This window comes from Anolis sagrei, chromosome 3 (assembly GCF_037176765.1).
Source record: "Anolis sagrei isolate rAnoSag1 chromosome 3, rAnoSag1.mat, whole genome shotgun sequence".
NCBI classification, from domain to species: Eukaryota; Metazoa; Chordata; class Lepidosauria; order Squamata; family Dactyloidae; genus Anolis; species Anolis sagrei.
The window spans coordinates 264,614,667-264,642,075 of NC_090023.1; the positions used below are offsets into that span (position 1 = coordinate 264,614,667).

Sequence of the window (27,409 nt, forward strand, 5' to 3'; positions counted from 1 at the left end):
AGCATTCTGAACCCTATCAAGGATAGAACTGGGCCAAACTTCCCAGACAGAACCCCCATGACCAACAGAAAATACTGTGTTTTCTGATGGTCTTTGGCAACCCCTCTGACACCCCCTCGCGACTCTCCCAGGGGTCCCGACCCCCAGGTTGAGAAATATGCCAAATTTGAACACTGGGGGACTTTGGGGAAAATAGACCTTGACATTTGGGAATTGTAGTTGCTGGGATTTATAGTTTACCTACACCCAAAGAGCATTCTGAACCCTATCAAGGATAGAACTGGGCCAAACTTCCCAGACAGAACCCCCATGACCAACAGAAAATACTGTGTTTTCTGATGGTCTTTGGCGACCCCTCTGACACCCCCTCGCGACTCTCCCAGGGGTCCCGACCCCCAGGTTGAGAAACACTACATGACATCTTTGTCTCACAAGTAGGCCACAGTACAAAAAAGCCCATGCATGATACTGCATATTGGTCACAGCACACCAGTGGACCATAATCACATGTTAACACATATGCAGCTCACAAACACTTAACATACTCTAAAGCACAAGAGATCACTATGCAGAGTCTTCAATGATACGTATCTCGATGTCCACCGCAGTACCTACCTCATTTCCACTGAATCTGATGGGTTGGTCTGATATCGTTGAAGCTACACATCCCTGTCCAGGCCAATTTGTAACAAAACACAATTAGGTGCTTATCTACCTGGCAACTTCAAGTAGAGCTGACAGAGATTCCTATCATAAACCCTACAGAGTCTCTATCAGTCAGTGTTGACAACACTGAACCACATGGGTCAATGGCCTGATTCTATGAGACAGATTTGCATCTTAGTCACCTGAGCTAGTTTATGATGATTTTTAATCATTTTGGTATTGTTGACATGTAAGCATAATAGATGCATGTGTGCACATATGTTTCTCCAAGTAGCTTGTCAAATTATGCTCACCCCATGAATTTTATAGCTTTCTTAGGCAAGGAATACTAAAGAGATAGCTATGCCATACCTTCTTCTGAAATATAGCCTACAGCACCTGGTATACATTCCTAGATCAGACAAGATTTGGGGCCTTTAAGTATTTAGGCTCACTGATATACTGTATAATTAAGCAGTTTTAAAACAAAAGTAACAGTCTTATTGTGCTATGTATGTTTACAAGCTCATGGTTATCAACAGTGAAGGTAGAATGGCTCGTAGGCAAAACTGTGCTCCAACTGCAGGTGATATCTTGGCATCTGTTTTGAAACCAGGGACATGTAAATCAACAAGAGAGATACGACTCCTAATCCCAATTGCTCACTCTACTCCCAAACCACTATCAGTTTGTCAAATTGCATCTCCGTGTATAGAACATCACGTGCACTGTGGTCTACAGAGAAGGCCCTCCTTTCAGTCCCACCCCGTCACAAACTTGGTTGGTGGGAACAAGAGAGGGGGCCTTCTCTGTGATTGCCCCCAAGCTCTGGAACTCCCTCCCCAAAGAAATAAAAATGGCCTCCACCCTCCTCTCCTTTAAGAAACTTCTAAAAACATACCTATGCACTTAAGCATATGGAAGGGAGGTGGATTAGGCTGGCTAATCTACATGTATTAGATGGCTGTAATGATACGTCTTAAATGTAACACTATTGTCAGCCATGTTTAATGTAATTTCTCATAATTTGTTTTTAGGGTGTACATTAATATTTATTTATGTTTTAGTTTTTATGTCTAAATTGATTGTTCTTGTTTTTATTTTATTTTGATGCTTCATTTCTTGTTGTAATTTTTCTGTAGTTAGTCTTTAAGTTTTTGTATTATTTGATGTGTTTCCACCTATTCTGAGGCATTGAATGTTTGCCTTTTTACATGTAAACCCTAAGTTCCTCAAAGCAGACAGCAATCTCCCTAAGTGGACAAGAGGAAAGCAGGCAGCAATCTTCCAAACCAGAAAAGGGTAGAAGGTGCAGAGGCACAAGGCACAGAGGCTGCTCCCTTGAAGCCCTGTACTCTGACACTAGAGTGCCCTCTGGCTGCTCAGATGTTAAAACACTGCTCATATGTGAAAACCAAACCATGGTCGAACAACAATTCGTAACTCGAAAAGCTCGTAAGTAGGGACGCTCGTATGTTGAGGTTCTACTGTATTTGTTACTGTGTGCCTCAAAGTCATTTCAGACTTATGGCAGCCCTATAATGAATCTGTCTCGGGGTTTTCATAGCAAGATTTGTTCAGGGACTATTTGACATGGCCTTCTTTTAGGCTGAGAGTGTGTCCAACGTGTCCTGATTTCCATGGCCAAGCCAGGATTTGAGCCCTGGTTCCCCAAAGTCCTAATATAGCGCTCAAACCGCTACACCATGCTGGTTCAAGAAATAGGGCATCTTTTTCCGGAATACTGAAACAGCAAGGGATTTCAACCAAATGTGTTCTGACTTGCTTTATATATATAAAAGTACACTGATGAAAGCAGTGAGTGTATGGCTTCAGCTTGGATTCTTTCCTGCCTATAAAAGTTTTTCAGTACCCTGCCTGGCCACATTTCAGTTTTCAATGACTGAGTTTTCCTTCCAAAATCAATAAAACCTGAGCCAGACTGCATGATCCCGAGCTCTGAAGACAGGATAGTGCCAAATCAACAATGTGAAACGAATTTGTAGAAGCCTCAAAATAGTAATGGCCACTTGTATGCAAAAGCTGGCAAGCTATGAGAGAATACCATTTTGCCAAATGTGTATACCCTGGCATGGTACCTTGTTTGGGGCCTTGCCACTCCAAACATAGGCCCCACATGCACACGTTGTTCAGCTTTTGCTAGAGAACACAGCATGAATGGAACTGGTGTGCAAATTAGGTAAAACCACTCCAGCAGTCAGTTTTTGCCCATGTTACTTCTGATAAGACTCTGTCCCTGAACTGTGATCTCAGTGTCCTACAATGGAGGAAGGAGAGCATGGGAGGCTTCCTGTATTCTCCTTGCAAGCAACAGGGACAGCGTAGGGGGAAGATGGGCAGTAATGCTTTCTCCCATGTGATGGGGAAAGTGGTGTTACAGGAGCTGCAGGGTGTGGGACAACAAATTCCCCTGCTGCCCCATGGATTTGCTGTGATGGGAACCACAGAAATAAAGACTGGGATAAATGGGAGATATATGCTCTGATAAACCCTAGGGTGACATACAAACCGTGGAAAACTATTTCACTGGGCTGTGATTGGGAAGAGTGCCTAAGGACAACTGACAAATACTCTTAAGGTCTAAAGTCATGCTTCGTTCGGTTGCCAAATTGATGGTTGCTTGCTAGCAGTAAATAGAATTTTCTACAACGTGCTACAACCCCCAAATACATCTGGCTTTAGCTGAGCAAATGTTCTCCTCCCTTAATGCAAAGATAAGACATTGTTTTCTGTTTAAATGACATTATATTACATGCAACTAGGAGCCCCCAGTGGCGCAGTGGGTTAAACCCTTGTGCTGGCAGGACTGAAGACTGACAGGTCATAGGTTTGAATCCGGGGAGAGCGTGGATGAGCTCCCTCTATCAGCTCCAGCTTCTCATGTGGGGACATGAGAGACGCCAACCACAAGGATGGTAACACATCAAAACATCCAGGTGTCCCCTGGGCAATGTCCTTGCAGACAGCCAATTCTCTCACACCAGAAGTGACTTGCAGTTTCTCCTGACACAACCATCTATCTATCTATCTATCTATCTATCTATCTATCTATCTATCTATCTATCTAAAATCTTGCAAATAATATAATATAAGCTCTCTTACAGCTTTCCTTTGCTCAGACTCACATCTACCCAGTAGACAAAATCAATTCTACCAGGATGCATGATAGTGGAGGAGGCACACAGCTTTCTTCCACTTCCTTTTACTTATGTGACCCCTCAACTGGGCAAATTTCAGCCCTACCGACTGTCCGGAATTGTGGGAGTTGAAGTTCAAAACACCTAAAGGGTCGAAGTTTGCCCATGCCTGATCTAGATGTACAACTGCATGGAACTAACATCCTAGAACATTACAGGCATTGAAGAAAGCAGCTGGGTATGTTCCAAAGAAGGGGTCTAAAACAATTATTTGATCTGAAGAGAAAGAAAGGAATGTATTTTATTTTATGGTTCGTGCAATTAATTCCTTCCTCAATCCGGATCTCCCTCCCCAACAATTTCCATTGACCAATCTCCCAGTGTTTTAAAATTTTAAATTTTTATCCTTAAATTTGGCCTTGCCCTGTACAATTTTTTGTGTGTTTACTGTCCGATTTTATACTGCTATCTCGCTTATTATTTTGGTTTTGCATTTTATGTTTTTTAGTTCTGTTACTCTTTGTGTTATATTGTGTTATGCTTTTGTGTAATATTGTGTTTACTGTATTGATGGGCATGGCCTCATGTAAGCTGCCCCGAGTCCCCCTGGGGGAGATGGAGTGGGGTATAAATAAAGTGGTGTTGTTGTTGTTGTTATTATTATTATTATTATTATGGGTTGTTGTAGGTTTTTCTGGGCTATATGGCCATGTTCTGGAGGCATTTTCTCCTGACGTTTTGCCTGCATCTATGGCAAGCATCCTCAGAGGTAGTGAGGTCTGTTGGAAGTAGGAAAATGGGTTTATATATCTGTGGAAAGACCAGAGTGGGACAAAGGACTTTTGTCTGCTGGAGCTAGGTGTGAATGTTTCAACTGACCACCTTGATTAGCATTTAATGGCTTGGAAGTGCCTGGGGGGAATCTTTTGTTGAGAGTGATTTGATGTGCCTGACTGTTTACTCTCTGTTTGCTGTTTTTTAATACTGGTAGCCAGATTATTATTATGTATTCCACTTCGTTCATTTTGGTTCCTGAAAATGGATGGTGATGATCCAGTCTTTGCGTGGTCTATCCAACCATTACCTTTTAGAGTCCCCCAAATTAAGAGAGCGAAATCAGTCCTGAAAAACTAGGTTCTCGTGGACTTTTTCGGGCTATAGGGCCATGTTTCAGAGGCATTTCTTCTGACGTTTCGCCTGCATCTATGGCAAGCATCCTCACTACCTCTGAGGATGCTTGCCATAGATGCAGGCGAAACGTCAGGAGAAATGCCTCTGGAACATGGCCCTATGGCCCGAAAAAGCCCACGAGAACCTAGTGATTTCAGCCATGAAAGCCTTTGACAATACATAGTCCTGAAAAACGTTCAGCAGCCTTGAGATCATCATTCAGCACCCTTGAAAAGAGCAGGAAGTGCATACATAGGCCAAAACGTGTTCTGCTTTCCTACAAATAACCAGACTACCCTTTGAGCATTGTGAGGCTTGTTTCTTTTTCATTTTTCTGTGGGATTCTCTGGATACTCAGCAGTTTCTGCTTCTTTGGCTGCAAGGGCTTCTACCATGAGAGGCAAGCAATCAACGGGATGAGTCAGTCAACTGACATGCAATGACAAATACTCCATTCAGCACATCCCCCTCCCCCATCAAACCAATGAGTTCACCAAGCACAAAGGAAACCCCATGTGCTGCCTTGTTTTGCACATTGTCAGCTATTTCCTTAATTACCAGAGAATTATGCCATGGACTGTTTGGAAACTGCCTTGAATCACAGGGCCCTTTGTGCAGAAGATTCACACTGCTGCTCAGTGGGATACTGAAGGGGACAATAATACAAGTGGCTGAGGGGCGGAGGATTTGGTTCGGTCCAGCTTTAGACTTTGGTCTGGAATTACCTAGGAACTGGGAATAACTTAAAGAGCAAACACCAAGACATATATGATTTTAAAACATCAAAGAAGGCTTTCTGAGCCGAGCCATGGTTTGAGCTTTCAAAGATATAGTCTTATATCTTTGAACTGAGTATAGTCTTATACTTTAGAACTGCGTCTTTGTTTTGTTTATCTATTTAACACTCCAATCTTCAAGTCTCCTGACCTCCAATGCAAAAATAATGCTTATCAGTTTGTTCCGTCATATTCTTATAAATTCAGTCGTGAAACATTGCAACAAACCAAGGTTAGCACAAACCACAGTTTCTGGCATTTATATGCCACTCTTCTCACCCCGAAGGGGACTCAGAGTAGCTTACGATATATATATATATATATATATATATATATATACACACACACACACACACACACACACACACACACAATATATTATATTATTAGCATAGTACAATATCAGTATTAAATATTACTATATTGTACTATACCATTGTATTGTAATATTATTAGTAACATCACATGTAATATAAATATACAATTATAATATCATGTTATTATTAGTATTATATTGCAGTTGGTCCTGGGGGATGGGTCCCCAACTGATGACATATGAAAGGTTGCCAGTTTGAAGCCTGGGGCCAGCGTGAACACCCAACTGTCCGCCAAGCTCATGGTTTACCTAAGCAGTTCAAAAACAACTTGAGCTGTAAGTAATTAGGTACTGCTAAAACAAGCGGAGAAGGTATTTTATAACACCATAAAGAAAAAGATCGGAAAATGCCCGTTGAACAAAAGGAAGAAGGAAGCCCTGATGTCTCTTCATCATAGAGCAGGGGTCCTCAAACTAAGGACCGAGGACCGGATACGGCTCTCCAAGTTCATTTATCCAGTCCTCGCTCTGGGCCAACCTAAGTCTGAAATTACTTGAAAGCACACACAACAACAGCAACAACAACAATCCTATATCATCAGTCAAAAGCAGGCCCACACTTCCCACTGAAATACTAATAAGTTTATATTTGTTAAAATTGTTCTTCATTTTAATTATTCTATTGTTTTAAGTGTTTTTGCACTACAAATTAGATATGTGCAGAGTTCATAAGAATTCATTTTTTTCTTTTTTCTAGTTATAATCCGGCCCTTCAACAGTTTGAGGGACTCTGACCTGGCCCTCTGTTTAAAAAGTCTGAGGACCCCTGTCATAGAGCATGGAGCGACAGCACCCCCCTGTTGCTGAATTCGAGCACAACCTCCAAGGCACCAAAAAGCTGGACCTCCTTTCTGTTCTGTGTGTCTCTGTCCTGTCTGTCCAAAATGGCACTGAATGTTTGCCGTGTATGTGTACTGTGATCCACCCTGAGTCCCCTTGGGGAGATAGGGCGGAATATAAATAAAGCTTTATATTATTATTCATTTACAAATTATCTAAACTGGGCCTTAATATGATTCAATCACAAAGCATCTCTATAAGACTTCAAGCCAACACTTCCATACAATGCCACAGGTAAAGAAACCCTTTTGGTAAGAATGACAAGAGTCCTGCCTCGTGGACAGCAAGTTAAACATGAGCCAACAATGTCATGTGGCAGCAAAAAAAGCCAATGGGATTTTGGCCTGCATCAATAGGAGCATAGTGTCTAGACCTAGAGAAGTAATGCTACCCCTCTATTCCGCCTTGGTTAGACCACACCTGGAATATTGCGTCCAATTCTGGGTACCACAATTCAAGAGAGATATTGACAAGCTGGAATGTGTCCAGAGGAGGGCGACTAAAATGATCAAGGGTCTGGAGAACAAGCCCTATGAAGAGCGGCTTAAAGAGCTGGGCATGTTTAGCCTGGAGAAGAGAAGGCTGAGAGGAGATATGATAGCCATGTATAAATATGTAAGAGGAAGTCACAAGGAGGAGGGAGCAAGCTTGTTTTCTGCTTCCCTGGAGACTAGGACGCGGAACAATGGCTTCAAACTACAAGAGAGGAGATTCCATCTGAACATGAGGAAGAACTTCCTGACTGTGAGAGCTGTTCAGCAGTGGAACTCTCCGCCCCAGAGTGTGATGGAGGCTCCTTTTTTGGAGGTTTTTAAACAGAGGCTAGATGGCCATTTGTCAGGGGTGATTTGAATGCAATATTCCTGCTTCTTGGCAGGGGGTTGGACTAGATGGCCCATGAAGTCTCTTCCAACTCTTTGATTCTATGAAACAGCTGAAATTTGGTCTGCAATGATCTTCAAGATCTGAAGAGTTAAAAAACTGACAGATCATACAATTGCTGTAATAGCTTCATTGTTAGTTTGAGAACGGAACAAGAGCATTCAGGCTAAACCAGAAAGCCTAAGTATCCCCCACTCCTCGCTTGCCACAGGGAGAAGATGACTCACTGATTCAACAAGGCCTGAGCCAGCACTGAGTCTATTGGCAATCCTTTGCAGGTCAGAAGCTGCCAACAGCGCAGAAGTGGTCTGGATGGACCCCTCAAAAACCACCAAAATGTACAGAATCTGAAGCCATTCTTTTCAGAACTGGAAAATACCTAGCGTCAGTAATACACAGAACAGCACTGTATTCCCAGGATGAAATCTGAATGCCTGTTTTTCAGAGACCAGCTTTGGCAAGGAGGTGACACTCCATCATTTTATTTCGTTGCAGAAGAGAGCTTCAAGCAATCAAGAGACGTATCTCCAGTAGAAGCCTTTCATGTGTAACCTGATACGACATGAACTCTAGCAAAATTAAAATAGAAAATCTGCCACGAGCAATCATTTTTCATATGGAAAAGTACTTTTATAGCTCATACTTTTTTCAAAGGAATCATCATAATCACTTCCAGATTTATTTTTTTGCTTGTCTCTACAAACCATTCTTGGATATCAAACTTTTTTCTTCTATTGTTGCAGAAGCAGAAAGATCATTCATAAATAAGCAAATAAATCGTGTAGCAGTAAGATTCTAGATCTGTTTGCCCTGTCTCGCGATAAACTGAAATGGAAACTTGAGAAACGTTGTTCCACATAACCACTCAAAACATTTCTTAGCAAGACTGTCATCACTCACACACAACTAGAGATTTCTTTTCCCTTAAAATGCATTAGTTCTTCAGATATTCCTTGTGATAAAGCTGCAAGGGGGGGGGGGGATTTATTTATGGAGCACCCAGTAGAGAAAGAATCAATAGACCTAATATGCATGTGTGTATGTAGCTGGGGTGCCCATTTCCACAAACAGGCTCCCGCTTCCACAAACAGCTTGAACCCACAGTGCTGAAGAGCCACCAAAAGTCCTCCCTCCAAGGATAAGTATTTCAGGTTATAGCCATCTCCGTTTTTTGGTCAAAATATATTTAGCCGTCTGCATACCTTCTATTTTATCAGTTTTATACTAATTTATGCAATGCTTTTGATATGAAATAAATAAATAAATAGCGATCTCCATGAATATGTCTTTTCTTAGGCGATCCCTTGTTGTCCGAGTAGGAGAGTCCTCCAAAATCAGTGTACTGGTGGGTCCAGAGGAGACTATGGAGCCCTGTTCTTGATCTGCATCTTCTCCCACAGTGAGGACATTGGTTTCCAGGTGAAAGGCGGTCTGGGTCAGGGTTGGCGTGATGCGCCTTCCTTTTGGCACATTTCTTTTGCCCTCCATTCGTACCTCTTCAAATTCTACAGCAGTGCTGGTCACAGCTGACCTCCAGCTGGAGCACTCAAGGGCCAGGGATTCCCAATTCTCAGTGTCTATGCCAGAGTTTTTAAGGTTAGCTTTGAGCCCATCTTTAAATCTCTTTTTCTGCCCGCTAACATTCCGTTTTCTGTTCTTGAGTTCAGAGTAGAGCAATTGCTTTGGGAGATGGTGGTCGGGCATCCGGACAATGTGGACGGTCCAGCAGAGTTGATAGTGGAGGACCATTGCTTCAATGCTGGTGGTCTTTGCTTCTTGCAGCGCACTGACATTTGTCCATTTGTCTTCCCAAGATATTTCCAGGATTTTCCAGAGGCAGCGCTGATGGAATCGTTCCAACAGTTGCATGTGATATCTGTAGACAGTCCACGTCTTGCAGGCGTATAGCAGGGTTGGGAGGACAATAGCTTTATAAACAAGTACCTTGGTATCCCTATGGATGTCCCAGTGCTCTGGTATCCCTATGGATGTCCCAGGCCTCAAACACTCTCTTCTTCATTCGGAAAAAAGCTGCACTCGCAGAACTCACGACGGTGTTGTATTTCAGTGTCAATTGACATGAATATGTAGCCCAAACCCCTGCCAATGTCACCCCCAAAAACCATACTGCGCACCACCCAAGGAACGCTTTCATTCGGGGACAATTCCATTGTACGTGTTTCCTCCACCACAGACATCCCAGTGTTTCTTACTCTCTTCATTGGTGTGGAATTTGCATGACTCCGCCCACTCCCTTGACCCTTTCCTACTCTTTTCAACTCTGCCTGCACAACAAACAGAGCAGAACTAATCAGCAGCTAAACATACTGGAGGAGTTTGGGGGGCTGAGTCCACATGATGGCAATGTAGTTCACCCTGCATCAAGTCAGACCACAGTCACCTCCACTGACAGTGGACCTGGACCACATTTGGCACACAGAACCCCATGATCAAAGAAAAATACTAGAGAGGCTTGGGGAACTTCACCTTGATTTTTAGCAGCTGTAGGTACTGGAATGCCTGAAGAACAAGACAAAATGATACTCCTTTCTATTCCATAAATATTACATGTTCTATTCCATGTACAGCTGGACTGGCTGTTGAATCATTCTTCAACCATGAAAATCTACAGTTGTCACCAATATCCCCTTCCACACTCTGCTTAGTGGTAAGTTCAGCTCTGGTCACATCACATTGCTCCAGTCAATCAATATCAGGCCAAGAACACACGGTACGCACAAAAGCAATTCAAGGACAAAATATTCCCAGCCCTTTTAAAGAGCCAGACAATGAAAGACAAGTGGAGGCAGAAACAAAGCGGTCCTGCCACTTAACCAGAGAAGCAACAAGGGAGAAGTAGATAAACAAACAAAGTGTACACCACATCTGACAACACTGTTGTCACATTCTCTGAACTCTTCACATTACCATTCCCGAGTGCCAGGGGGTGATACATCCCTTGCCAAAAATTTGTTGCGATCAAGGACAATTCTAAACAGTCATTGGAATTTTTTAAAATGTCAATTTGCCATCCAAATGGCTGGCAGGCCTCAAGACAGGAGAAGATAGTAGCCACTAGCCCATTGGTTCACAACCTGGGGGTTGAGACCCCGGGGGGGGGGGCGGTCATGAGGGGATGTCAAGAGGGGTCGCCAAAGACCATCAGAAAACACCATGTTTTCTGTTGGTCATGGGGGTTCTGTGCAAGAAGTTTGACCCAATTCTCTCGTTGGTGGGGTTCAGAATGCTCTTTGATTTTAGGTGAATTATAAATCCCATCAACTACAATTCCCAAATGTCAAGATATATTTTGCCCAAACTGCACCAGTGTTCACATTTAGGCATATTGTATATCCATGCCAAGTTTGTTCTAGATCTCTCTTTGTTTTGAGTCCACAGTGCTCTCTGGATGTAGGTGAACTACAACTCCCAAACTCAATGTTGATGCCCACCAAACCCTTCCAGTATTTTCTGTTGGTCATGGGAGTTCTGTGTGCCAAGATTGGTTCAATTCCATTGTTGGTGGAGTTCAGAATGCTCTTTGATTGTAGATTAACTACAAATCACAGCAACTACAACTCCCAAATGACAAATCAATCCCCCCCCCCCCCAATCTCACCAGTATTCAAATTTGGGCGTGTCAGGTATTTGTGCCAAATTTAGTCCAGGGAATGAACATACATCCTGCAAATCAGATATTTACATTACGATTTATAACAGTAACAATAGTACAAAAATAATTTTATGATTGGGGGTCACCACAATATGAGGAACTGTATTAAAGGGTCGCGGCATTAGGAAGGTTGAGAACCACTGCACTAGTCAATTAGTAAGACCGCAGCCAATTAGGAAAAGGATCATCTCTCCATTTGGAAAATGTCTCTGCTTGGGGGACAGAGACTCCTGACATTGATTTCAAACAAGCCATACAATAAAATAAATCAGTCGACTGTTCTGCCCACGTCAACACATTCCCCCCACCCCTTACATGTGTGCAAGAGCAGGCTGCCAAATACCAGCAGCATCTGGCCAACACATTGGGAATTCCAGCAGTGCTTGCTTTGTTCTCTTCTCTTTGGAGTCCTGCAATGCTCAGCCTTAAACCTACCCAGTGAAACTGGGAGATAATTAAGCAACCCTGGCTTAATCATCAGACAGAAAATTACACGGGAGAGTCATTTTCACCCAGCAGCTGAGACCAGGAGATCGTTTGGAACTTAAAATTGGAAACACCAGCTGCCAACATGAAGGGAAGCACCAGAATATTAAACACTGTGCCTAAAAAGGTATTTAGCCATGCCTCCTAACAGAAGGATGCTCTGTTTATGTTTTAATTAAGAAGAATCTCTGGCCCAAAAGTGCAATGTTTACTTTGCAGGAAAGGCAACCTTCAAATCACAACCAGAACTCATCCAAGGAAAGGGACAGGCATAGCCAATCTAAGCTCAAGATGGTTGCAACAGAAGGCACTTGATACTCTAATGCTGGAGTCAAAAGACCAGCAGACACAATGTGGTACTCTACCAAATACAAAAAGAGGCTGAAGGCCAGACTTCTAGAATTTAAAATAAGCCTAGACACCCAGGGTAGTGTTTCTCAACCTTCCTAATGCCATGACCACTTAAAACAGTTCCTCATGTCATGGTGACCCTCAACCATAACATTGTTTTCGTTGCTACTTCATAACTGTAATTTTGCTACTGTTATGAATTGTAATGTGAATATCTGATATGCAGGATGTATTTTCATTCACTGGACCAAATTTGGCACAAATAACCAATATGCCCAAATGTGAATACTCGTGGGGTTGAGGTGGATCAATTTTGACATTTGGGAATTGTAGTTGCTGGGATTTATAATTCACATACAATCAAAGAGCATTCTGAACTCCACTAATGATGGAATTGAACCAAACTTGGCACACAGAAGTCCCATGACCAACAGAAAATACTAGAAGGGTTTGGTGGGCATTGACCTTGAGTTTTGGAGTTGTGGACTCAAACAATGATAGATATGGACCAAACTTGACTCAAATAAACAATATGCCCAAATGTGAACACTGGTGGAATTTGGAGAAAATAATACTTGACATTTGGGTGTTGTAGTTGGTGGGATTTATAGTTCACCTAAAATCAAAGAGCACTCTGAACCCCACCAATGATAGAATTGGGCAAAACTTCCCACACAGAACCCCCACGACCAACAGAAAATACTGTTGGAACATGAAAGGCACTGCAGGCTACTTCAACCAGAGAAATCAGCCATAGCAGAGCACCTGATGAACCAACCTGGACACAGCATTTTATTTGAGAACACAGAAATGCTGGACCACCCTCACAACCACCATGTCAGGCTACACAGAGAAGCCATTGAAATACACAAGCACGTGGACAATTTCAACAGAAAGGAGGAAACCATGAAAATGAACAAAATCTGGCTACCAGTATTTAAAAATTCTAAAATTGCAACAGCGCAACAACAGAGAGGAAGCTGGCAGGGACATCTAATTACCTCTCAATAAAAGTTTGCCCCAGGCACAGTCAGGCCATTGTATGCTAATCAAGGTGGTCAGTTGAAACATTCACACCTAGCCCCAGCAGAGAAGAGTCCTTTGTCTCACCCTGGTCATTCCACAGATATATAAACCCTTTTGCCTAGTTCCAACAGACCTCACTACCTCTGAGGATGCTTGCCATAGATGCAGGCGAAACGTCAGGAGAGAATGCCTCTAGACCATGGCTACATAGCCCAAAAAACCTACAACAACCCAGAAAATACTGGGTTGTTGTAGGTTTTTTCGGGCTATATATGTTCTAGAGGCATTTTCTCCTGATGTTTCGCCTGCATCTATGGCAAGCATCCTCAGAGGTAGTGAGGATGCTTACAACAACCATCAACAACCCAGTGATTCCGGCCATGAAAAACTTCGACAATACAGAAAATACTGTGTTTTCTGATGGTCTTTCATGACCCCTCTGGCACCTGTTTACAACCCCACCTCTGGGGGCCCGACCCCCAGGTTGAGAAATGCTGACCTAGGGGCTTCATATTGCCTGCTAGCTGCAGGAAACTGATATTTTTTAAATTTTATTAATAGTCACAAAAATAAAGCAAGCACAAAATAATATTCCAGTTATTCTGCTGCACTGTTTCTTAAACTATGGGTCCCAACTCCAAATTGGGTCCCCTTATGTCAATGTTGGGATCACAAATTTGGCAACAGTGAAAAGTTCCTGAACACCACCCATTCACAGAAATCTGTCAGCAACAACGTCCGGTGTTTACAGTGGACCCTCTGCAGAGAACGCAGATGAGCTCCCTCTATCAGCTCCAGCACCCCATGTGGGGACATGAGAGAAGCCTCCCAGAAGGATGATAAATCATCAAAACATCTGGGTGTCTCCTGGGCAACGTCCTTGCAGACGGCCAATTCTCTCACACCACAAGTGACTTGCAGTTTCTCAAGTTGCTCCTGACACAAAAAAGTGGACTCTGCAGAAAATGCTTTAGATGTATCCCACAAAAAGAGAAATCAGTCTGTTTATTATCAACAAATGTTTGTTTTTTATACCTCTTTTATATACATAACCTGGTGACACATAAAAATTTCACAGGCCAAGAGGGGTCGCAAATGGAAAAAGTTTAAGAACTCCTGTTCTACTGCATGTTTTGATCCCTCCTTTCCTACAATGAGTTCAGGATGGCATGCACTGCCTCATTTTATCCCCTAATAATACTCAGAGATCTAATCTAGCAGGACTAAAATCCATTTGTTTTGCAAGATCTACACTGCACGCTTGCTTACACTGGAGCTGAGGAGAGGCAAATCTGAGCTCATTTTATACATTCTACTAATCTACTCACCAGTTCTTCACTAGAAAAAAAATTACTTCTGTGAGCAATTATCTTACTTCCCATCAAAACGATTTTCCAGTCATGAACCACCCTGCTGTGGTCAAGAAGCTGAATAGGCAAGGAAAGCCAATCCTAGCAAATGTATGGTGAAAGGAAGCTAACATCACAATTTTGGGGTTTTTAAAGTGCTAATCTACTATTGCAATTATTTGTCAGCAGACGAGACTGGAATCCAGGCATTCAGGGATTTAAAGAAAGAAGCCTTTTCAGGCATCATTCCAAGTTGTTGCTATTTTCTGTAAGGAGTATGACGTCAGACGTCATCTGCATATCTTGAATTGTTGGTGTTCCTCCTCTGATTTTCACACCTTCTTCCTCTGGGTCTAATCCTACTTTATGTTTGATATGTTCAGCATACAAGTTATAAAATGCAGCTTTGCCTGAGCCCCTTACGAACAGGAAACCATTCGGTTTCTCCATATTCTTTCAGAACATTGGCCTCTTGTCTGGAATACAAATTACACATCAGGACTATAAAATGGTGGGGCACCCTCATTTGTTTAATAACAATCCATAGCTTTTTATGATTACAGAAAGGCTTTCTGTAATTTCACTATTTTTTCCTGAAATTCTTGAGTGCGCTCCATTATTGAACATATGTTTACAATATGATCCCTAGTGTCTCTTCCTTCCCTGAACCGAGGTTAGTACTGGTAAATCTTTGTGGTAGAATTTTGAGCACCACTTTATTTTGATTGGTGATTAATGCAATGGTCTTGTGATTACTGTGATCCCCATGTACCCATCAGTATAAAAATCAATATAGAAATAGATAAATGTTACAAATCCTCTGGACCATAAAACAAAATAGTGCAGAATTTCAATCCAAGCCTTCACTGGCAATAAAAGAAGGAAAAACCAAGAAACTCAATTATTAACCTTGGGCAAACCACTGTCTCCCAGCTTCAGAAAAAGGAAAACTCGCCTCTAAACAAATTTTGCCAAGAAAACCTGTTATAGGTTCAGCTTAAGGTCACCCTAAGTCAGAAATGACTTGGAGGCACACAACAACAATGAATTATAAATCAATTTGGACTTACAGACCCTTAGAGCTGGAACACTGAACAGATTCTAGGCTTTATGTGATCAGTTTTGGCTTAGAAGGTACCTAGTCCTGTCAAATGAGTCAAAACCTTTTGGTCTATGCCCATGGCATAAGATATTTAATCACAGCTGCTGTTTTAGAAAGAATAACTTCAGGGAGAGAACTTGCTAAACATCACAGTATGCATTCTGAAAGAGGTTTCACCCCATTAATTCTTTGGTTTGAGTCTGAATCCTCCCCACAAAAAGATTTGCCAACACCAGATGTTATAAACACTCCAAAAATGTAAAATCACCAAATTTGCCTATTCACGATCATATATGCTGGCTAGGGCTCCTGGAAGTTGCCAGAGTCTGGAGGGCTACATGACTCCCATCTTTGATTTGGAACATTTGTTTTGAAAGCAGTTTTCTCCCCATCAACAGAAAAATCACAGTAAGTACAATACTCCTTTGTTGCAAGGTGGGCTTTTTAGATGCAAGACACTACGGACAGACGCGTACATATATGGTATATGCGCACACTCCGTTCCACTATGAAGTGATAAAAGTGCCAAGAAAATGAATTCATTTACTTTTCCCAAACTTGAAATTCAGCTCTTGTAACAAGAGATCAAAGAAGAACGTTGCCTGCGGTACGTGGTGTGCGGCCACAAACGGGCTGCCTCTGTTGGGCTATAGAAAGTGCTAGCCAACTCACTGCACACTTCCAATAAAGAAGCCCTAACACGAGCTATACGTCCTAGAAAGCAAGGGGACACATCTTTATTCCTGTCACAAAAATTGTGCCTAAGAGAAAGTAAGATGGCAGTTATGTTTTTGCTCCAAAAGACATCAAAGAGATTTTAAAAGATCATACGAAAGGGAAGAAGAGGAGAACAAGAGTGTGTTGAGGAAATCAAACAAAGGAGCATTAAAAAAAGAGGAGTGTCCTTGTGTTTTGTGTTTCACTACGCATAATCGATGTCTGGAAAATTACTAGGCCTAGAGACTAACAAGAGTGTCAGAAGGATGCACAAATGCAAGGCAGAACACACCCAGATGAGGTGAGAGTCCTCTAGATATTGAGAGAGAGACCTTGGAAAAGATTTCTTTTGGGATTAGAATTCCCAGAAATCCACAGCCAGGATAGTCAATGATCACACAGCTAATTACAAACTCTGGGAAATTGCATTTTGCTCAGCAAAAGAGCACCTCAAAACATTAGTAGGGTAGACTGTCATGAAGTTCAACAGGGACTCCACTTAGGCAGAAAAAACGAAATGCAAAGATACAGAATGGGGGACGCCTGGCTCAAGATCTTGAAGTCCTCGTGGATAAGTTAAACATGAGCCAACAATGTGATGCGGCAGCAAAAAAAGCCAATGGGATTTTGGCCTGCATCAATAGGAGCATAGTGTCTAGATCTAGGGAAGTCATGCCACCCCTCTATTCCACCTTGGTTAGACCACACCTGGAATATTGTGTCCAATTCTGGGCACCACAATTAAAGGGAGATGTTGACAAGCTGGAATGTGTCCAGCGGAGGGTGACTAAAATGATCAGGGGTCTGGAGAACAAGCCCTATGAGGAGCGGCTTAAGGAGCTGGGCACGTTTAGCCTGAAGAAGAGAAGTCTGAGAGGAGATATGATAGCCATGTATAAATATGTGAGAGAAATTCATAAGGAGGAGGGAGCAAGCATGTTTTCTGCTGCCCTGGAGACTAGGACGCAATGGAACAATGGCTTCAAACTACAAGAAAGGAGATTCCATCTGAACATGAGGAAGAACTTCCATTCAGCAGTGGAACTCTCTGCCTTGGAGTGTGGTGGAGGTTCCCTCTTTGGAAGCTTTTAAACAGAGACTGGATGGCCATCTGTCAAGGGTGCTTTGAATGCAATATTCCTGCTTCTTGGCAGAATGGGGTTGGACTGGACGGCCCATGAGGTCTCTTCCAACTCTATGATTCTATGGATGACCTACTGGAGGGTGACAGGACTTAAATGCTCAAGGTTTTAGAAAGAGCAGAAACAGGACTGAAAGCATTTTTGTCAATTTTTACAATGGGAAGGGGATCTCGTGATACAACAAGAGCATCCGACAGAGAGGCTGCTGCAAATCAGTACGACCTAAAGTGGTGGTCCATGGATTGGTGCCAGTCTGCTGGAAGTTTCCAGGAAAGAATCAGCTTTAGTCACTTGGTACGAATACTGCACTGGCTCCTGACATATTAGGGGGAAATCCCAGTCTCCCATATCAGATAGTCTAAGGCTGGATATACACTGCCATATGATCCGGTTTTACAATGCAGATTGAACTGCATTATATGAGTCTCCACTATCATATTCTCAAATTCAGTGCAATCAATCTGCATTTAGAAACTGGATTATATGACAGTGTACATGGGGCCTTAGCAGCACAGATCCCTAATCCATGTAAAACACAGACATGTGCCTTTCACCTTAAGAACAGACAAGCACCTCGAGCTCTGAGGATGATCTGGGAAGGAATCCCACTGGAGCATTGCAGCGCACCCAAATACCTGGGAGTCACTGTGGACTGTGCTCTGACTTACAAGAAGCACTGCCTGAATATCAAGCAAAAAGTGGGCGCTAAAAACAATATCATACAAAAGCTGACTGGCACAACCTGGGGATCACAATCAGACACAATGAAGACATCTGCCCCCTGCGCTTGGCTACTCTACTGCTGAGTATGCATGCCCAGTGTGGAACACATCTCACCGCACTAAAACAGTGAATGTGGCTCTTAATGAAACATGCCGCATTATCACTGGATGTCTTTGCCCTACACCACTGGAGAAACTACACTGTCTAGCCGGTATTGCAGCACCCGACATCCGCCGGGAAGTAGCAGCCAATAGTGAAAGAAACAAGGCAGTGACATCTCCAGCTCATCCCTTGTTTGGGTATCAGCCATCACATCAATGACTTAAATCAATAAATAGTTTTCTTAAATCTACAGAGTCACACACTGGAACACCCCAGCAAGCAAGAGTCCAAAAGTGGCAGGCTCAAACCCAGAACCTCAATCCATGGCTGATACCAAATGAGAGACTCCCCCCTGGGCACACAGAAAACTGGGCGACTTGGAAGGCGCTGAACAGACTGCGCTCTGGCACCACGAGATGCGGAGCCAACTTAAGAAATGGGGTTACAAAGTGGAATCCACGACATGCGAGTGTGGGGAAGAGCAAACCACTGACCACCTACTGCAATGCAACCTGAGCCCTACCACATGCACAATGGAGGACCTTCTTGCGGCAACACCAGAGGCACTGCAAGTGGCCAGATACTGGTCAAAGGACATTTAATCAACTACCAAACTTGCAAACTTTGTGTTTTGTTTGTTTTGTTAAAAATGTAATACAACTGTCTGGTTGCTCCTGACATGATAAATAAAATAAATAAAGCAGCACAGATGTAGTAAATCCTGAAGGGGACATCTCTGAGGATTGCATGCTAACAACCAGCACCTCTGAAGTACTGTCATTGTGGGAAGACTCATCAAATCCCATGAATCCAATGTGGGCTGCAACCCAACATCAGAAGGCCACGAGTTTCCAATTCTTGGACTTCCCTGGCTGACAACAGTTCTCTTTCTATTGCTGAGCCTGGGATCTTTTGCATACAAAAGTCAACTGGCTTTGGAGGATACAGATAGGAAAGCTTTGAAAGAGAGGGGGGAAATAAGGTTTAACTGCAAAGAAATAAAAAAAGGAAAGGAGCCTTGCTGGAAGGGCTATGCTGGGATGTACAGACAAGGTAGATGATTGGCACAGAGTCAGTATTCTTTAGCGCAGGCATCCTCAAACCACGGTCCTCCAGCTGTTTGGGCCCCCAACTCCCAGAAGCCCTAGCCAGCTTGCTCAATGTGTGGGAATTCTGGGGGTTGGAGACCAAAACAGCTGGAGGGCTGCAGTTTGAGGGTGCCTGCTTCGACTGAAATGCTTGGAACCAGAAGTGTTTTGGATTTTTTTTCCTCCAGAGTTTGTATTATTTGCATATACATAATGGGGAACAGCCCAAGTCTAAACACGAAACTCAATTATGTTTCACAAACACCTTATACACACAGCCTCGGGTATTTTTATGTCCAATGTTTTTAATCATTTTGTGTGGGAGACAAAGTTTGTGTGAACTGAACCATCAGATAGCAAAGGTGTCACTATTTCATCTGTTCATGTGGACAATTTTGGATTTCCAGATAAGGGGTATTCAACCTGCATCAAGGGATAAGTGGGTGGTATCTTATACTATTGAACTGACTTGATTGGCTTTCGAAATCTCTTCCTACTCAACAGGATCTTTTAAGACTCCTTTCATATTTAGAACATTTGGAGGTGGAGACAAAGCTTTGCCTGGATGTTGTCTTACTCCCCCACCTCATAAAAAAAGAATTTATTTATTTATTATTTGAACTTATATGCCGCCACTTCCCTGGGGCTCGGAGCAGCTTACAAGACTAGCTAAAATCTAACAAAATTTAAAAGCAATTTAAAACAATTTAAAAACAACACTATCAAACATTAAAAGCCTGTCAAAACAGGTATGTCTTACATGCCCTGCGGAAAGCTGGTAAGTCCCGCAAGGCACGGACTTCAGGTGGCAGAGTATTCCAGAGTGATGGTGCCACTGCTGTAAAGGCTCTGCATCTGGTTGCTGTTAGACGCAAGGTCTTGACACTGGGGACTTCCATTAGATCTTGGTCCTCACAACGGAGGGATCTCTGGGATTGGTAGGGGGTGAGGCGGTCCTTCAGATACATCGGCCCCAGACCATGCAAGGCCTTAAAGGTGAGTACTTTGAAAGTGATCTGGTGCTCAACTGGTAACCAATGCAGCTGCAGTAAGATTGGTGTTATGTGGCATTTCATCAGAATTCCCGCAAGAAGCCGAGCAGCTGCATTTTGTACCAACTTGAGCTTCCGGATCACCGACAGAGGAAGGCCAATGTAGAGGGCGTTACAGTAGTCCAGTCTTGAGACGACCGTGGCCTGGATCACCGTAGCTAGGTCATCCCTGGACAGGGAGGGGGCCAGCCGTCTAGCTTGCCGCAGATGAAAGAAGGCAGTTCTGCTAACGGCGGAGACCTGGGCCTCCATCGTCAGCAGAGGGTCCGAAAGGACTCCCACTCTTTACCAGTGATGACGGGCATAGTGCCTCGCCATCCAGGGTAGGCAGCTGGACGGGCAATTAACTTAATTGGATGGGCAATTGACTTAATTGGGGTGTTGTAGGTTTTTTCGGGCTATATGGCCATGTTCTAGAGGCATTCTCTCCTGACGTTTCACCTTCATCTATGGCAAGCATCCTTGCTACCTCTGAGGATGGTTGCCATAGATGCAAGCGAAACGTCAGGAGAGAATGCCTCTAAAACATGGCCATACAGCCCGAAAAAAATCTACAACAACCCAGTGATTCCAGCCATGAAAGCCTTCGACAATACAATTAACTTAATTACTTCTCTTTAGAGATACAGTCAGCCATTTGTATCCACAGATTCTGAATAAATAAATTCCACCATGGATGGTTTGAAAATAATATTTTGGTTTTTTTTAAAACCCAAAAGAAAACCTTGATTTTGGCATTGGATATAAGGGCCACCATTTTATTATACCGTTGTGTAGGACTTGAACATCCATGGATTAAGGTGTCCACTGCAGCTTCTGCAACCAAAGCCCAGCAGATACCACACATTTGATTTAGATACACATTTGTTTGTAATGAGACTGAGGACATACTTCACTACTTTTTGTGAAGTATTACAGCGATCAGCAGATGAGGCCCTGCTCTCGGTCCCACCCCCATCTTAAGTATGGCTGGTGGGAATGAGGAAGAGGGCCTTCTCCGTGATTGCCCCCCACCTCTGGAATTCCCCCCTTAAAGAAATAAAGATGGCCCTTCCATTATCTCCTTCAAAAAACAACGGAAGACTAATTTCTGCTCACTAGCATACAGAAAGGAGGAAGGCTAGATAATGAAAGACCACTATCTGACCCCTGGTCAAGAATTATCACTGGATTTGAGCTTTGTCATTCGATGTCAGCCCAGCTACCTTCATTGGCCACATAATCAACCCATATAATTTTGTGAACGTTAGCTGGCCCCTGTAAATCTATTGTGGTTGTTTTATGTTAGATTTTACGTGTGAGTGTATAGTTTGATTACGTTCTTGTTTAATTTTTGATGTTGGGTTCTAATGTTGTTTGCATATGTAGAATTATTTTGGATTATTATGTCAGCATTTTCAATGTGAATGATTTTCAAACATCAATATGAACTAGGTTCTTGTGGGTTTTTTCGGGCTATATGGCCATGTTCTCCTGACGTTTCGCCTGCATCTATGGCAAGCATCCTCACTACCTTTATTCATATGCGTATGTGTGTACAAATATATATGTGTACATATAATGTCCCTGTATGTATATTTGAATAATAATAATAATAATCTTTATTTCTATCCTGCCACCATCTCCCAGAGGAACTTGGGGCGCCTAGACATATGTACATGCCTCTTTTTGATCCAGAGGGCAAATAAAAGAGTTTCAAATTCCTTCAATGCTCTTTTGTTTATTATCATAGCATTCTCTACCTATCTCACCCATGACTGTTATCAAATCCTATACATTTTTATCCATGGGCCTCGCTCTCTTTGTCTAAGTCTATTACCATTTTATTATTTGTTTTTATTAGGATTTTGTTATTTTCATTTCATTACTATGTTTTTATTAAGTATTTTATTTGATGTTATTGTTTTGTTTATATGTATTTTTGCTTTATTGTAATTTGTTTGGGCTTGGCCTCATGTTAGCCGCCCCGAAGTCCCTTCGGGGAGATGATGGTGGGATATAAATAAAGTTTCTTATTATTATTTATTTCCTCCTGCAGTCAATGGAGGTCAGGCATGGGCAATGTTTATGCCAGGCATGGGCAAACTTGGGCCCTCCAGATGTTTTGGACTTCAACTCCCACATTTCCTAGCAGGCACAGGCCCTTTCATTCCCCCCCCCCCTCAGGGGTCTGAGACTGCTAGGAATTGTGGGAGTTGAAGTCCAAAATACCTGGAGGGCCCAAGTTTGCCCATGCCTGGTTTAGGCCTTTATTTATTTATGACATTTATATGTCGCCCTTCTCACCCCGAAGGGGACACAGAGTGGCTTACAAGATATATATACATACAATATATTATTAGCATAGTTGAATATCAGTATTATATACTGTACTATACCATTATATTGTAATATTACATGTCATATGAAATATATAATTATAATATCATTATTAGTAGTAGAACTAGCCATCCCCTGCTACACGTTGCTGTGGCCCAGTCTGTGTATATGTGTTTTGTGTGTGTATATATGTGTTTATGTGTGTGTGTGTGTATTTGTGTGTTCATATATATAAGTATATTCATATATATATATATGTGTGTGTGTGTGTGTGTGTATATGTCTGTATATATTTATATGTGTTTATGTGTATATTTATGTGTTCATATATATATATGTATATTCATATATATATGTGTGTGTGTATATGTGTCTGTATATATTTGTGTATTTGTGTGTTTATATGTGTACATGCACATTGTGTATATGTGTGTGCTTGTCTATAAGCATAATTGTGTGTATGCGTATGTATATGTATGTGTGTATATGTGTATATTTGTGTGTGTTTGTGCATATATATACGTGTGTGTATATGAATGTGTGCATATGTGTATGTATATGAGTGTATGTGTATATGTATATATTGAGTATTTTGGGGGGTTTTAAGTCTGTTCTGCTGGGATTTTGTGTGTGAGTGTGTGTGTGTGTATTTTTAGGGGTGATGGACACTCGTTGGACTGTTAGATGTATTGTATCCAAATTTCGTGTCAATTCGTCCAGTGGTTTTTGAATTATGTTAATTATATGTATCTACAATATATTATATTATATGTATATACAATATATTATATTACATTGGTTTATATGCATATACAATATATGATATTACATTATATGATATGTGTAAACAATATATTATATTACATTATATTATTTTTATATTATATTATATGTACATACAATATATTATATTATATGTATATACAATTTATTATATTACATTATATGTGTATACAATACATGTATATGTATATTTTATTGTATATGTGTATACAATAAAAATAATATTACATATTATATTATATGTATATACAATATAATACATTACATTATATTATTTTATATTATATTATATGTAGATACAATATATTATAATACATTATATTACTTTATATTATATTATATGTATATACCATTTATTATATTACATTATATTACTTTATATTATATTATATGTATATACAATTTATTATATTTATTTTATTATTATATTTTTTGTTACATTATATTCTTTTTATATTATATTATGTACATACAATATATTATATTATATGTATATACAATATATTATACTACATTATATTATTTTATGTTATATTATATGTATATACAATGTATTATATTACATTATATTATTTTATATTATATTATATGTATATACAATTTATTAAATCACATGATATTATTTTTATATTATATTACATGTATATACAATATATATTATATTATATTATGTGTATACAATATATTACATTACATTACATTATTTTTATATTATATTATATGTATATTCAATATATATTACATTATATTACTTTATATTATATGTATATACAATTTATTATATCACATTATATTATTTTTATATTATATTATATGTATATACAACATATATTATATTCTATTATGTGTATACAATATATTATATTACATTATATTCTTTTTATATTATATTATATGTATATTCAATATATGATATTACATTATATTACTTTATATTATATGTATATACAATTTATTATATCACATTATATTATTTTTATATTATATTATACGTATATACAACATATATTATATTCTATTATGTGTATACAATATATTATATTACATTATATTCTTTTTATATTATATATATGTATATACAATATATTATATTACATTATATTATATGTATATACCATTTATATCACATTATATTATATTATGTGTATACAATATATTATATTATATTCTTTTTATATCATATTATATGTATATACAATTTATTACATCAATAATATTATTATATTCTTTTTATATTACATTATGTACATAAAATATATTATATTACATTCTATTATATGTGTATACAATTTATCATATTACATTATATTCTTTTTATATTATATTACATATATATATAATATATAGTATTACATTCTACTATTTCTTTGGCGTAGGTCCATTGTCCTCTTGAGGGAGGACATCTCCGTCTACACTGCCATATAACCCAGATTATCTCCTTGCGGGAGACAGACAGACACAACACAAAAGCCAATGGACAGGAGGAGGAAGCGGGCCTGCCTGGGCGCCTCACCCGAAGTCGTCGTCCATGGACTTGAAGTAGAACTTGTAGCTGGGCCGGTTGAGGAGGGCCTTGAAGTCTCCCAGCGTGACCCGCTCGGCCGGGATGGCCACCTTCACCAGGTACGGCGTCTCCTGCTCGTCCAGGTGGTAGATGATCTTCGTCTCCGCCATCGCTGACGAGGAGGAGGAGGCTCCTACTGCTGCTGCGGCTGGAGGCGCCGCCATGGCTGCTCTCTCCCTCGGGGGGCTCGCTCACGCCAGCCCGGGGCTCCGGCAGCGCCTGCAGGCCCAAAAAGCAGCAGCAGCACAAGCAGCAGCACAAGCAACACAAGCCCCGCCCCCACCTCGCGCGGCTCCGCCCCTTCCGCTTCCGGCCTCCTCAGAGTGGGTGTTGCTCCAAGGAAGGCGCTTTCCACAACACTCCGAGGCAGAGAGTTCCACTGCTGAACAGCTCTCCCAGTCAAGTTCTTCCTCATGTTCAAGTGGAAGATCCTTTCGTATCCTTTGAGCCCAGGCTTCTCCCTCATCCAGGCTCGGCTTCAAAGCCTCCAAAGGAGGCTCTACCACACTCCATGGCAGAGAGTTCCACTGCTGAACAGCTCTCCCAGTCAGGAAGTTCTTCCTCATGTTCAGGTGGAAGATCCCATCGTATCCTTTGAGCCCAGGCTTCTCCCTCATCCAGGCTCTGCTTCAAAGCCTCCAAAGGAGGCTCCACCACACTCCATGGCAGAGAGTTCCACTGCTGAACAGCTCTCCCAGTCAAGTTCTTCCTCATGTTCAAGTGGAAGATCCTTTCGTACCCTTTGAGCCCAGGCTTCTCCCTCATCCAGGCTCTGCTTCAAAGCCTCCAAAGGAGGCTCCACCACACTCCAGTGCAGAGAGTTCCACTGCTGAACAGCTCTCCCAGTCAGGAAGTTCTTCCTCATGTTCAGGTGGAAGATCCTTTCGTATCCTTTGAGCCCAGGCTTCTCCCTCATCCAGGCTCTGCTTCAAAGCCTCCAAAGGAGGCTCCACCACACTCCATGGCAGAGAGTTCCACTGCTGAACAGCTCTCCCAGTCAGGAACTTCTACCTAATGTTCAGGGGGAAGATCATTTCGTATCCTTCTCCCTCATCCTTATGACAACCTCGACAGATGGCCATCCAGCCTCTATTTCAAAGCCTCCAAAGAAGGAGCCTCCACCACACTCCAGGGCAGAGAGTTCCACTGCTGAACAGCTCTCCCAGGCAGGAAGTTCTTCCTCATGTTCAGGGGGAAGATCCTTTCGTATCCTTTGGGCCCAGGCTTCTCCCTCTCCCTTATGACAACCTCTGCTTGAAAGGCTCCAAAGAAGGAGCCTCCGCCACACTCCAGGGCAGAGAGTTCCACTGCTGAACACCTCTCCCAGTCAGGAAGTTCTTCCTCATATTTAGGTGGAATCTCCTTTCCTGTAGAATCCTAGAGTTGGAAGAGACCTCATGGGCCATCCAGTCCAACCCCATTCTGCCAGGAAGCAGGAATATTGCATTCAAATCACCCCTGACAGATGGCCATCCAGCCTCTGTTTAAAAGCTTCCAAAGAAGAAGCCCCCACCACACTCCAGAACAGAGAGTTCCACTGTTGAACAGCTCTCACAGTCAGGAAGTTCTTCCTCATGTTCAGTGTAGAATCCTAGAGTTGGAAGAGACCTCATGGGCCATCCAGTCCAACCCCATTTTGCCAAGAAGCAGGAATATTACATTCAAATCACCCCTGACAGATGGCCACCCAGCCTCTGCTTGAAAGCCTCCAAAGAAGAAGCCCCCACCACATTCCAGAACAGAGAGTTCCACTGCTGAACGGCTCTCCCAGTCAGGAAGTTCTTCCTCATGTTCAGATGGAATCTCCTCTCTTGTAGTTTGAAGCCATTGTTCCGCGTCCTAGTCTCCAAGGAAGCAGAAAACAAGCTTGCTCCCTCCTCCCTGTGGCTTCCTCTCACATATTTATACATGGCTATCATGTCTCCTCTCAGCCTTCTCTTCTTCAGGCTAAAGATGCCCAGCTCCTTAAGCCGCTCCTCATAGGGCTTGTTCTCCAGACCCTTGATCATTTTAGTTGCCCTCCTCAGGACACATTCCAGCTTGTCAATATCTCCCTTCAATTGTGGTGCCCAGAATTGGACACAA

The 27,409-nt window shown here is 41.7% G+C and overlaps 1 protein-coding gene across 6 annotated transcripts in view; it reads right to left on the minus strand.

Annotated features, from left to right (window-relative positions):
• Nucleotides 1–25,599, minus strand: part of DVL3 (dishevelled segment polarity protein 3) — a 76,789-nt gene extending 51,190 nt beyond the window's left edge. For all 6 annotated transcript variants that reach the window (XM_060767358.2, XM_060767359.2, XM_060767355.2 and 3 more), the window contains exon 1: nt 25,274–25,599. In XM_060767358.2, the coding sequence (XP_060623341.1) occupies nt 25,274–25,488 (215 nt within the window). In that variant the 5' untranslated portion in view covers nt 25,489–25,599. The remainder of the gene's footprint in view (nt 1–25,273) is intronic.
• Nucleotides 25,600–27,409: the final 1,810 nt, after the last annotated feature.